This window comes from Cololabis saira, chromosome 23 (assembly GCF_033807715.1).
Source record: "Cololabis saira isolate AMF1-May2022 chromosome 23, fColSai1.1, whole genome shotgun sequence".
In the NCBI taxonomy this organism is placed as follows: domain Eukaryota; kingdom Metazoa; phylum Chordata; class Actinopteri; order Beloniformes; family Belonidae; genus Cololabis; species Cololabis saira.
This window is the reverse complement of record NC_084609.1, coordinates 26,041,151-26,055,639: the sequence shown is the minus strand read 5'-3', so window position 1 is coordinate 26,055,639 and position 14,489 is coordinate 26,041,151. Positions and strand designations below refer to the sequence as shown.

At 42.0% G+C, this 14,489-nt stretch overlaps 1 protein-coding gene across 1 annotated transcript in view; it reads left to right on the top strand.

The window, feature by feature from the left end:
• Positions 1-211: 211 nt before the first annotated feature.
• Positions 212-14,489, top strand: part of zgc:162331 (uncharacterized protein LOC793007 homolog) — a 25,845-nt gene continuing 11,567 nt past the window's right edge. Inside the window, exon 1 of the mRNA XM_061714613.1 lies at positions 212-701. Within this exon, the coding sequence (XP_061570597.1) occupies positions 212-701 (490 nt within the window). The remainder of the gene's footprint in view (positions 702-14,489) is intronic.

The following is a 14,489-nucleotide window of genomic DNA, read 5'->3' as shown; positions in this document are numbered from 1 at the left end:
CACGCTGAGGGGGATTTGTTCCGTCCACTGGAGTTGTGAAGAGGGAGGAAGAAAAGAGAAGAAAGGGGAGACGAGAGGAGAGGCAGAAAGAAGCAAACAGCAAACTTCCCCCCCGAAGGACCCTTTCTCCTCAGTTTGAACCGGACCACAGGGCTTGTGAGTTCCTTCCCTCCTCTTCTTCTCGCGGAGCTCTCCGTCACTACCTGGCAGCATGTCCCTGAAGGAGGGATGGATGTCTGAGTGTGCTGCCCCCCACGTCTGGCTGCTGCTGGCCCCATTGATCTGCTCCCTAGTCCTGGCCGGGGGGTCCACTCCCGGCACCGAGGACCCGCAGGGCGCCGCCGGCACGGCCCTGCCCCAGGACCGGGTCAGCACGCTGATCCAGCTGCAGCCCGACCTGGAGACCGAAGCCCAGACACCCACAGAGGCGCTGACGGAGGCACCCACGGGAGCAATGACGGAGGCACCCACAGAGACACCCACAAAGACACCCACAAAGACACCCACGGAAGCAGCCACAGAGGCACCAACTGGGGCACCAACGGAGGCAATGACGGAGGCACCCACAGAAGCACCCACAGAAGCACCCACGGGTGCATCCACGGAGTCCCAGACACAGGTGCTGACTGAGGCGCTGACAGAGTCCAAGACAGAAACTCTGACAGAGATGCAGACTCAGATCATCACCAGCAACTACTCAGGTTGGTCCATCTACCAATCAGATTAACTGCTTTGCTTAAAGGTTCCTGATCGTGGGGGGGGGGCTGGGTTCTCTTGGTGAGAGGGAAGTTAAAATCAAACTCAGTTAGGAGGATATAACCTCTGACAGGGTTAAGATCAGATAAGATAAGAAAAGATTATCCTTTATTTCTCCCTCAATGGGGAAATTCACTTTGTGCAGCAGCAGTACACTCAACACACACAGGCAGGGAAAGGGTAAAAAAGTAAAAAATACATAATTACGTAATATAAACAGTGTATACATTGGAATGAAGAATAAAAAGTAGTGTACTATGGGAAAGAAAGAAAAACAATGCAAAAGAAAGCAGGATGTGTATGAGGTAGACAGATATTGCACATGTTGTTATTGCACATGTTGTTATTGTCCGTTAACTGCTGTGATCAGGCCTGGTTGTAAAGTCTGATGGCATAATAGATAATCAAATCAAATCAAATGTTAATCAAATGTTAAACTGAACTCATGAGACTGTGAGAGATTTGGAGCTCAGCTGCCACATGTTTCCTCACCTGGGCTTACACATGTTGGTCAATGTTCATGATTACATAACAGATCACTTGGCCTTTATAAAAGAATAAAACAATTCATCATCTTATTGTGTTATTTAAATCCCTTTTGCCATATTAATTCTTGCCAAATAACAGGATTTACCCAAACCTGACAAGTACAGTGCAGTTGTTCTTGCATCGAGGAAACTTTGTTTCTGAACCCGAAACAACAAAAAGCAGCCCACAAGAAACAAAAATAGCTTGAAAATGAATATGTATTTATTTATACTGCGCTTTGTCTTTGAAAGTTACTGAAGGATGTGAGTTCTTTTGCTCATTCGAGTAAGTATCCTGTTTAAAAATACACCACTTTACCTTCTACTTCACATTCTGTGAAGATATGTTTACAAAACCAGAAATTTTGACTTTCCCACCGAAACTCATCAGAAAAACAACTGTGGCCGGCGAGGGGTCACATGACTCTGCAGTGTTTGAACAGGTAAGTACCCTCGCTCATCCGCGGTGACTTTTAATTGTCTGTAAATCCTCGCCTTAACCCTTCAAAGCTGGATCCCTGCTGACCGTGTGGGATGGAAGTCATTTTGGCCGGGATGCAGTTTAAAGGTTTGAGACCAGGTTTAAATCAGCCGGGACTCAAGGACGGGGGGAGGGTTGGGGGGGTTGGGGCATCCACGGCATGCTCCTAGAGGAAGAGGAGTAGTGGTGGTGCACGGCTCCGGGTGTTACAGTTAAAGATAGTTCGTTAGCTCTGAGCGGTTCAGCCTGAAGTGAGAGCTGCAGCGTTGCTCACATGACTTTGCCTCCACTGGAGCATAAGCTGCCCCCCCCCTGCACAATGCCACCCTGTGTTTTTGTTGTGTTTCTCTCACTCGCTCATATTGAGCCTCTTCTGGATTCTCCGTTTTCTCCCTACGACTCTCATCCCCCCTTCCCAACGGCAGCATCGTCACATGTGGGCACCAACGGCCAAGAGCAGATGAATAAATGAAAAAATAAAAAAAATGTAAAGCTCACATGCCGGGTACACTCAGGAAACTCGGGCCAAACTACCCCAATCTTCTTAAAGGTTTAGAGAATAAACACAGTTGCTCATTTCATAACGGCGGTTCTGTGTCCAGCCAGCTGAGAGTAAGCACTTTATAGCTCAAAACACACACACACACACACACACACACACATGAAACCACTCAGACACACAGGTGATCAGGTGGCTTTCCACATCGCACCACATGCATGAATTAACCAGACCAGAGCTTTTCTGAGAGAGGGTGTCTAAACATTTGCAATCCTCGAGGTGTGATTAATGTCAAGCTCCCCGTGAGCACAGTACAGTGTGTGTGTGTGTGTGTGTGTGTGTGTGTGTGTGTGTGTGTGTGTGTGTGTTTATGGGGGACGGTGAACTTTTTTCTAAATGATTTAATAGATAAAAGCTGCAGCAAAGATTATGTTTATATTTTTAATGTCATATTTTAAGCCTATTTGGCTCTTTGCTTGAGGACGGGATTAAAGCAGGGAAACAGCGTTTGTGTCTGAACCTTTTAAACATTTTAGGGTTTGGCTTCTTGAGAAGGAAACAGCTATAATCCTGAAGGCTTGTCACTTACTTTTAAACACTTGAATTCAATAGATTCAAAGGGGATCTAAGACGAAATGAGAAATCTTTCTTTGATCACAGATGCTCCAGTGTTGTACGACCCTAACGTCAGTGTTCATTTGACCTTTGTTGACACATAATTGTTCATTTACATTATTTGTCTGCATGAAGCTGCTTGTTGGTTGCTCCGGGCTGCAACGCTCCACGCTCACCGAGGCGCTGCCTGTCGACATGTGGCGTGAGCTGTGAAACTGTGACATCAAGACTTAAACACAACCTTGACGCAACCAAACAGAAAAGGATGCGTGAGAGGAGAAACACGTGCGATAACGCATCATAACTGCGTCCGCTGATGGCTACCACTTTATAATGTAAAGTTTATAATGTGTCCAGTCCAGGTTCTGCCTTGGTGGACACAAACCCGGTGGTATTTTGTTTTCACACTCAGTGTGGTTGCATGCACATCTAAATCAATTTCAAAGTTTATTTAGACGGGACAATGCATATTCATGAACACTAAATTAAGCAGTGCAAATACACCGGGTTTTAGCAGAAATGCTAGTTTCCACCCACAGTCCCCACAAACAACCAGACACACTCACACTCACACCTACGGGCAATTTAGAATGATCAATTAACCTAGTATGCATGTTTTTTGGACTGTGGGAGGAAACCGGAGTACCTGGAGGAAACCCAAGCAAGCACGGGGAGAACATGCAAACTCCACACAGAAAGGTCCTGCTGGGCCTGGGAGTCGAACCGGGAACCTTCTTGCTGTGAGGCAACAGTGCTAACCACTAAGCCACCGTGCTGCACCGTGCTGCAAGCTATTGGCAACAATTTAGCTGAGGATTAAACTGAAGTTTCTGAGAAATCCAAGTGTACATGCACGAGAAGAATCGATTATTGAGTGAGGTGCATTCGACTCCACGATGCTAGATGGCGCCACACGCACCTTTGCATTGGCGTTCTGCCGGTTCATTCTTTGTTAATCATCTTCTTCTCCTACGGTGTTGATATTCTGGCTTTTGTGGTGTCTTCACTTCAGGAAGGGGGAGTCCTGGTTCAGTCCCGGGGCAGTCAGTAGCTCAGCTAAGCGTGGGTTGGTATACATGCCGGAATAACTGGAATTAGGACGTATTATCTGGCATTAAAAGCTCGATCTCAAGAGCTTCGGTTTGGTTTAACTACAGCCCAGCTAAAGTATATACATGGCCTTTAAAATTTCAATACTGGCCGGATTAAAGCAACAATTCGACATTCTGTTAGTGCATGTAAACGTACTGAATTTGAATGTTCAAAACGTGTGACAAAGTGTTAACAAAGATGATGATAATAATCACAGACTTACTTTGCCAACTTCTCCTCAAAACACCTCATGTAAGCGTTGCATATTTTTTGGAAGACATGTTCGACCAACACACCAAATGCCAAAAGCAAGAGATGCATGGCAGCCACGATGCGTACACGTACATGCTGCAAGTCTCCTTCAAGGGACTTCCCAAGGAAATGGGGCTAGAGGAAGAATTTGCAAATGCAAAGAACATTTGAACATATGTTAGACGGGTTCAAGACGTGAAATACAGATCGTTATCGGCCGGATTAAGGCAACAATCCGATTTACTGTTGTCCAGTCCAGCCTAGTTCTGGCTCAGTGGACATAAACCCGGTGGTATTTCTTATTTTCACAGTGTCTTTAGTTTTAGATTGTTTGTAACTCAACTAGTTTCAGCTAGGCGTTCTGAGCCGTTCTCTCTGTCTCCAAGAGATGCCCACTGATTTTATCTTCTTCAAGAGTTTACAGCTATTTTTTCACCGAGTTACACCTCTCCATCTAAACACAGAACATAGTTTTAATCGTTTCATCAGCCACTCACATCAGCTTTTACTATAGATGTTTTTGCGTGTCGGTCAAATGTAAGTATATGAAACTCGCATCGATTTCTTTAAGGTGGCATGATCCGGACCTTTAGCTGAACTTTCTCTGTTGATGATGATACTGAAGCTTCAAGGGGTTGCAGGAGTCACAACATTAAAACATTACTCTGAGCAGACAGATGTATTGATCTGCTGCCTCCGCTTGTTATTTGCCACCTTTTATAAAATCCCTCCTGCGCCACGTCAGTGGACACAACCTGTAAATCTGTAGAAATGTATGTGACCGTGGAGAAGACTGAGCAGATCTTGGGAGTGGCGGGTCAAAGCAAAACTTTATCGGAGGGTTTATATTGATCACTTTAGTCTCAGGTGCTTCTGCTTTTACATCAAATAACAAGAGCAGACGTGTAACTCTGCAGCTGCACTTTTTCCTCTTCTTTTATTTTATTCATTTATTTATTTCAGATCCCCATTAGTTGCTGCTTCAGCAGCAACTATTCTTCCTGGGGTCCAACAGTACAAATATACATTTCTATAAAACTTTTACAGTACAATATAAAATGCTAGTTAAACAGAATAAGACAAAGTACATAACAAGTACAAAGAACAACAACTAAAAAGAAAAACAAGACAAAAAAAAAACAAATAAGAACTAAAGATAATAATAAGCAGAAAACAATTAGAAAAAAAAAAAAAGAAAATGAATTTTCCTAAATGAAAAAAACGAAAATGAAAAAAAAAACAAAAAAAAAAACAAATAACAACCAAAAACAGATAGATTAAAGATAAATCCAGGTACAACTAAAGATAAATAAGTGCATACTAAATGAGGCAAATACAAAAACAAAAACAAAAAAACGTATTTCAATAGAAGAAAATATATAAATAGTGAAAATAACCGGAAACGTCACAAAACTTCAGCAAAATAAAATACTAAAAATTGAAAATTAAATGCAGAACAAGAAAATGTATATAACACCAAACTCAATTAAATCAATAAGCTAAAACCATTAGACACAATCTAAAACAACCAGTTTCTTTTGAACTTCCTTTCTTAGTCTCCTCTTGAAGCCAACTCTGCCACTAGTTGAAATAAGATTTTCTGGATGTATATTCCAGTAAGTAACTGCCCTGTACATTACTGTTCTTTTTAGTGCATTGGTTTTAGGTTTGGGCAGGGTGAAATGACCTCTCGTGGCATGTCTAGTTTGATAGCTGTGGCTATCATTAGCAAGAAGCAACTGAGGAGAGAGATAATTTGGTGTATGACATGTGTAAATATTTTTTTAAAACAGTATCAGGCTACATGCTAGTCTGTCATTGACTTTTATCCATGATAGTTTATTCTTTTATGGTAATTTTTGCAAAACGTGACACATAAAAAGCAACAGAGAAGTCGCTGGAAGTGACTGAGTCAGACCAGGAATACCAAAGAGTCATACGTCTTTGTACTAGTATGGGTTAGTTTGTGTATATCACGTTGATGTTTTCTCAGACCGAGCTGGAGATGGCGTGAGCAGCTGCAGTTGACGACTGCTCTTTATGAGGAGCTGGCAGTTATTTCAGAGAAGCGCTAAGCCTCCGTGCTAACACGGAAACACAACCCATTAACCTCGGCACACTAGGCTAAAGTTAATGTTGGCGCTAATCTCCTCATGAGGCTCACATCAGTTACTCAGGTTGCTTTAATCCAGCAGTGAAGCACTTTAAAGTGACTGATTGTCACTGCTGCCTTTTTTTTCCTTTTGTCCAAACTTTTCTGAAACAGTACGCTAACGTTTATGGAACCGCCCCCAACCGTGCGGTTAAGCTTGTAGCTTAGAGAAGCGTGTCCTCGAAGTGCCACCACGTTAAATGCTCTAAGAAAAGACTGCATCTTGAACAAAAATACAAAGCAAATACAAAAAAATACAAAAACATTTTTTTTAAATACAAAAATAAAAAGCAAAGTTCAGTTTCAGGTGCAGCTTCATGTCAGTAAGCCGCTTACGCTTCACTCCAGATCTGTTAAGATGCGATTGTTAGCCAAAAGCCCAAATTATAAACGGTAATGACACTCCTACAATGCCTGCAGCCTAATAAGTTTAAACCGAAAGCCAATTACTTTTGTCTTTTCCAGGTTATTTCTGGTACAAGAAATCCTGCTGACATGCTAACACACAGCAGAACAGATTTTCTCGCTGGAAGCAGGTGTACTTTCAATCCAATTACCTTTGTCCATTCAAGCGTTTCCTTTTTTTATCCAACGTACAGTAAGCCCAAATGTTGCCTTCATGCATGTATCCCACATTAGCACAGGAATTAGATTCATCCTGATATCACATTTTGCAACGGAGCACAAATCCTCCCTAATTTCATTTTGGTGAGAAAAAAAAACCCAAATGGTTTTTGAAAGAAAAAAAAAAAAGAAAGGAAGCTTTTAAGGGAAGATCTTAACTTTAATGAAGTCTTTGTTGGGATTTTTGGAGGCATGACCGAAGGGTAGAATTTCCTTGGAGACAAATACGTGCATACACATGTAGAGCCAAGGGTATTTATGTCAGGGACACACCAGCGTCAATCCAGAGCCTTAGTGCACAAAGACTTCCCTCTTTCTGCAACCTGTCAATCCAATATGGCTGTTGGCAGCGACTCAGCTTCATTATTACCTTCCCACAGCTTAAAGCACCCAGACAAAGTCACTAAGAGGGAGTCTGAAATGAGGCTGTACAGCGAGAGTAAAGGGCAGAGCTCATGACTGTAAAGATGAACCCTCATCGGGAAACGAATTTCATTTTGGCAAAAAAACTACTTTTCTTTGCGCCAAGGCTCTTATTTCATCATAAAATGTACATAAAATCCCATCTCATGCAGTATGATCTGTAAATGAGCATTTTTAACATCATTTGGATGTTGCAATCTTAAGTTTTTCTATTGTTTTTTTTAGGTAGAAGTGATTGATCTGGAAAAAACTGTGTAAAAATAGTTCTTCTTATAATACATTAGCTTATTCACCAGTTACATCAATCTAGTTTGCTGAGTCCTCACATGCTTTTGTCAAAATACCACAGAGATGCAGTGCAATATTTATATATTTACCGCTGCTCAAATTACCGTAACTCTGTTATCATTTGTGCGAGTGAGAACATTTGAATGAAAGACGAGAAGACGAGCTTTTCCTATATTCAACCTATCATGGCACAAAGCATTCACGAGGTGCTATCGTCTAAAAGAACAGAAAATCAGCTGCGTCCAGGTTTTACCATGTGTGTTTTAAAGCTGAGCTTCTTCTGGAAATCAGAGTAAAAACACTCCTTCACAGTATGATTTCTGTTGCAGGCAAAATAACAAAATAAGCCCGGCGGATGTTATGATACCTGGTGATAAATGGTTCAGGGGAGCAGTGAGACTCTGCCCTTCACTCCAACCATCTCTCTTGTGTGGTGTGTCTCGTTTAATGTCTTTGTTTCAACCTCAGCTCACTCTGTTACATCTTTTTAGACCTGCAAAGACAAGAAACAAAGTCGCGGGAGAGTGATGTTGGATTTTTCAGTCCGGTCGTCTCATGAGACAATGGAATACATGATCTCCAGCAAATGTATCTCTATTTGTTTTCTTAACCCCTTTTAAGCACGCCAGCCAGCTATGAGTGCTATTTTAGGCTGTAGACTCAAAGCTGCACGCTGACAGTTTCACTAAGGCGAGAGACGAGTAATCTGAAAGTAAAAAACAAAAATAATCAAACAAACCCTGCTGGAAGTCCGTCAGGACCTCGTTACAAGGCTCCCGGCCTCAGGAAGGCCGCGTCTCTGCTGATGGCCGCCCGGCCTTCGTTGCCTCATCGGTTTCTCGCACCTCCTCCTGAACATCCCTTTGTTATGTAAGTAATGTAATTTATCCTTTGGGGTATATCAGTTTCCTGTATTTGAGAATGCAAGACTGAGTTTTGGCTGATTTGATTTCATCTGAAACAAAGTGACAGGCACCACAGTGCAACACGCGAGGAGAGCAAGTGGGATTAGGATCTCTTGCATCTTTGTGATGCAACTTTAATGAGGCTTGAGCAGCTTTATGCGAGCCAGTCGTTCAGTTATTGTTGTTTGTGTGCGCGTGCATGTTTGTAGCGACTCCAGGAGTTGAGTCTTGATTGAAAACCGCAGGTCATTGTTCCCCTCTGGCATGTCAGCCCTGTTCCTCTCGACTGATCTTCTGTAAGATCCAGGTAAAGCTGTTAGCAAACAGAGAAAGTTGTTTCCTTTCCATTTCTGTGCAAGGCTTTTGCACAATCACGTATGAGGGGATTGTAAACAAGAGAGCATGTGACTGTCCTTCATCAAGCCCAAACATGGGACATGTGGCATCCACTCGGCCGAGGGCGGTGACGCATGAGCGCACCACGCAGGCAGGGGCAGAGCTGGGGGGGTGAAGTTATCAGCCGTGGTGCAGCGTGGCGCAGCAGAAATAGATCCACTCATGGAGAGGACGCGGAGGACTGATGTTTGAGGTCAAGATCACATAAGAGAGCAGCTGCAGCGCGGGCACAGAACGCCCAAGACAGACAGGAGCACGTGGATGAAAGAGATGAAGAAGTGGGCCGTCAGCATAGCATGCCACCCCTCATTAGCTTCAATTCTGACTCTTAGTGTCTGCTAAAGTCTGACTCAGACAAAGAGTATGTTTGAGCATTGTTTGTCCACGGAAAAGAAGCCGAGCACGGACGAGCAAGTCTTTCCTGCAGCTCGATGTCCAAGCTGTCTTCCTTAAACTAATTATTAGTTTCAGGGGTAACATCTTAAGAAAAGACATGTCCTGCTGTCATGGTCGATTCTCTTTCCATCGGGGGATTATATAGCTGTTAGCGGAAGTGAAACGTGCATCTATTCTCACTGATCCTGAACTTTTTGCAGGGAATACTTTTCTTTTATTTAACATAGAGTTTTTGGTTTGATACACCTCTAATAAGAGCAGTTTTTAACCAAACACTCATATAGAGACTCTTTGTTGAACATACATTACTAGAAATCTCTTTCTGTGCACCCTCACAGCTGTAGGTGAGCTTAATAAGGGCTCATTACATTTAGCTGGTGGCGTGTGGAAACATTCCAGTAAAAATACAGCTTACTGCTCAATAATATACGTTTAATACACTTTCATCCAGTTTTCGTGCATGCGTCCATGCTATGGGCGTGTCTGATGTGTTCATTCATTGTGCTGTTTTCATGCAAAGAGGCTAATCTGAGTGGATCACAATAAAGCGAGTGTTGGGTTGACAGTGCTGGGTTGCCAGGTTTGAGGGACCACGGACGTGTTGGCAGGAAGACTCTGACTGGCACGGCGTATGTTTGAATGGGTCGAACCCGAAGTAAAAGACTGAAGTAAATAGAGCCGAGTCAACACGCTCACACCAGTACAAATACACCGAAATACATCGTCATCTGCGGTTGCCATGGACACACACAAACAAGCAACCCCTTGAATGTGTTCACTCTGCACAGATGTCACTTTTTCTTCTGTTTTTAATTTTAACAGAAACATAAAACCCAGAGTTAAGTGCCTTAAATAAAATAACATAAGATCAGCTCAGAGTAAGAAAGTTTCTTAACATATTTAGTATTTCATTTATATTCGTGAAGACTAGATCTATGACAGAGCTTGCTTTTTAAAGTACTACATGTCGTTTTAAACTTGCATCTAAATCCACTTATTTTTAAATGCGATTTTACTGCATGTGAATGTATTTTCATGGATGAACTGCAAAAGCTGCAGCAGAAATGATTCGATTACATCTCATCAGCCGGTGTGTCAAACATCCAGATGGGGTCCAGAGTGCAGAGTTACTGGTTTTCAAACATTGAAAACAGTATTCAGTGATGTTAAATCACCAAGTTGATCCATAGTGTTCATGCTGTCTTTTTGTCTGCCTTCCCATTGATAGTTGTTGGACAAAAAGTCTCTTCCCTCATTCAGCCAAAGGGGAATCTGACTCTGCTCCCTGATTCAGTCTGTAGTAGAGACTAATCGCTCGCTAATCCAGGACAAGCATTTGCTAGAGCCCGCAATCTTCTCCCCGTAGCTTGCATAAGCTATTCACTTCATCAGCTCCTCATAGCACATGTCTCGACTTCTGCAGGGTCCTCCCGGCTGGTCCTCCAGTTTGCAGCGTGAAACCTTTACAGATGGTCCACAACGCGGAGATGTGTCTGATATTTATGAATGTAAAAGAGCCCATGACACTCAAATTTAAACCTCTTTTTCTGACCTACTGAGACAAAAGTGTCTGCTGAATAAGATGTAATATGATCAAATGTGGACAGGCTGAACAGCCCGACTCTTTGGTCAACCTGCATCAGTTTGCTCTTAATTGCATCCTCAAAAAAAGAAAAGAAAAGAAAATACCGCAACTACAGTTGTCTTTTATTGTTTTCTTACAGCTACGTTTTAACCAGTAACTAAGTGATTTCTTGATACAAGGAGGCGTGTACTCTCATTTTGTCATTATTTAACCTCAATTAGGTAAAAAGTCTGTGAATTATAAATAATTATTTAACAATATGTTGTGTTAAAGCAGTCAGTTAGCTTTAACGCTAACTGACTCTACACTGGCCGTTTATTTCTTCCTCATTTATGAAAATAAGCCTGTCCGATTACTGATAATCCATCTCTTAATATGTGTTAATATCTGATAACCTGTTTGCAGAGACCTGTGTGGTTGCCTAGCAGCCCCTCTTTCCCGTTACCTCGGAGGCCAAGCAGACCTCACTCTGACCTCTTTACTTTGTGTTGTTGCATGCAATCATTTAAAACACTGAAAATATTAGGGAATATTAGGGAATGTATAGTACAAGTTAATCAGAACCAAATCAGAGTAGGGTAAGCTTTTGGTGGTCATAAATATAGCACATTAATCCCTCGGCACATTTAAGGTTGGCCCTCATCTGACCCAACATCTATTAAAGCTCTCTCAGTTTAAACCAAACCAATCTGTTCACCCACCACTGAGACAATGTGGTCTAATGCACAGGTAGGTTTAGAAATGGAAAAACACCTGCTCGGGCTTCACTTTCACACATCAGTAAGCAACATAACAAACTGGCGTTTAACAAGTATCTGAGCTTTTATTGTAACGCTTCTGCCTTTATGTCCTGCAGACAAAAACAGCGATGACACACGTCACATCTCAGCTCTGCATGTCTGATCCTATCAAGTTATACATTACACGTTGTGTTTCAATGGTTTAAGAATAGGATGGGCGGTATCGACTAAAAAATGTATCATGATAATTTCTGGCATTTATCCCGATAACGATAAAAATGACGATAAAAAAAATACCAATTCAACTCCATCTTTGTAACTATAAATCTATCACCACCATTTCTTTCTTTCTTTCTTTCTTTCTTTCTTTCTTTCTTTCTTTCTTTCTTTCTTTCTTTCTTTCTTTCTTTCTTTCTTTCTTTCTTTCTTTCTTTCTTTCTTTCTTTCTTTCAGGCTCATATCCTCCCTTCCTTCCTTCCTTCCTTCCTTCCTTCCTTCCTTCCTTCCTTCCTTCCTTCCTTCCTTCCTTCCTTCCTTCCTTCCTTCCTTCCTTCCTTCCTTCCTTCCTTCCTTCCTTCCTTCCTTCCTTCCTTCCTTCCTTCCTTCCTTCCTTCCCGCTTTACACAAAAACGTCATCAACGGGAACGGGAACGGTAAAATATCACCCATTCCTACTAACATAACATGATTATAGATTTTCCTCGTATCTTAAGCACTCACACGAGCCAGTACTTCTTTAACTTTCAGTCTCCTAACACAGTAATGATAAACATGAATGTTTTTCATTATAAAAAGAGATATAATGGGCGCCGTGAGCACAGCGGGCATAATGGCCTGTGACCACAGACTGACTAATTAGATCTAAAGTATACAGTAGGTCCATGATGGAAAGTTTATTGTACATTTAAATGAAGTCGTGAAGAAGAAGAAGTGCGTGAAAATATCAGTTAAAGTTAATTCAATGCTCCATCTGATAGTCATTCATTCATTTCTATGGCTGTTTCGTCCCCTTCAGCTGTCATCAGCCAGGAGATCTGAAAATCAATAGTTATTCTGTAGCCTGTTTTTCTAAAAGAGTATTATGAGCACTATTACCATTGCAAAAGATCTCATAAACTGCCCAAATGGGAGTCTGATGACTTCACCCGCTTCCCTTTCATTAAATACAATACCGCTTTCATTCAAATGCAAATGTCCCCCCTTTTCTTTCTGCGCGGTGAAACGTCAGATTCTATCAGTGAAAGGGTTATAGTATTTATAAGCAGCAACCGCTTGAGAAGGAAAAGGCCGAGCATTGTTATGTGAGACTGTGGCAAAAGCACACGTTTTTTTCTTTGTTGGTACTTTTAACTTCATCTCTGTCCGTGCAGAATTCAAACCAGCACCTGAACACGTCACATTTCTACCGAGGAGCTGTTGTAGCTCCCTGCAACCTTGAAAAATAATATTGAAGTGCCTACAAGAACTCTGATTCCACTATATTTATAAACCTCCCAGAAAGATACTTTTGCTTGACTGTAGAACACTTCACTTAGGTAAAGACGTGACATGTTTTCTGCACGACGTTTTTGAGGCTTTCACTTCATTTTTGTTGTTTTTTTTTAGCTAAAATAATCAAACTTGGATAGAAGTGTGAATGAAAGGTCGTGCAAATACTGTCCACGGCATTTTTGTAACATCTTATGACTCGGGCAGAAAAGATTAAAACTTTTTTGATACAATAATAATACTGTTATAATATCAATGTGTAAAATATTAGTATGATGGTCATCAAGGCTTTTCAAGGCTGGTTTGGACAGCAGATATTCACACAGAGACCGACGGCATCAGTAGAGTCTCCAAGGGGAAAATAAATGGTTTTCATTCTCCCATTTAAAAAAAAACACAAAGTCAGCTGTCCTTGCTTCCATGCACTGTACACGCTGCGCACGTGTCCTGCGTCTGGGCTTTGATGTTTGTGTTTGAGGGAGGGGATGCCATCATCTTTGCACGGGATCACGGGATCCTCTCCCTCGCTGGCTTTACCGTTGCAGAAATCCTCCCATCTGTCGCTCCTAATCAGCGGAGAGCAGCTTGCACGTTCTCAGGGTCTTATGCTGGGATGTCATCCCCCCTAACCCACCACACACACACAGATTACACTAATGCTGACACAGTGGAGCACGGTGCAGCGTCACGCAGCCCTCTGGCCGTTACTCATCATAACAACATTGGCAAAAACAATAATGTCATTAAACCATTTTCAAGCAGAGCAAATTGTCCTTTTCTACTATTATGATGGAAATTAGTACTTTGTACCATCCAGGAACTCATAAAACTCATTTTTATTGGTTTTCAGGTCAGTGTTTTTCTTGCTCTGCTTAAGTTTCGAAATACAGAACTGTTATCAGCAAGAAACGCGGCATAAAAGTACGTTTTGGAACTGTTGAGCATCTCTGACATGGGGTGGTCGGTCTGATTAAAGCAATGAATGTTTTACATGATCTATTGGTAAAGTGATGAATAAATAATTTAATGTTACATGTTTATTTCCTTTTAATCAAACATGCCTCGTATCAGCGGACATGTTGTGTGTATGAGCTTAATACTGCAGACATCTATTGTTATGAAAAAGCATTATTGAAGGCTGACGAGCAGCAGCAGCAACCTTACTCTGGTTCAAGGGAAGGTTTGTTTTCCGACTGGAATGCAGTCAGCTCAGGTGTGACGTCATTCTGGGTTCTGAGTCTGGATGTTGGAGGTGAACGGAGCGCCGGTA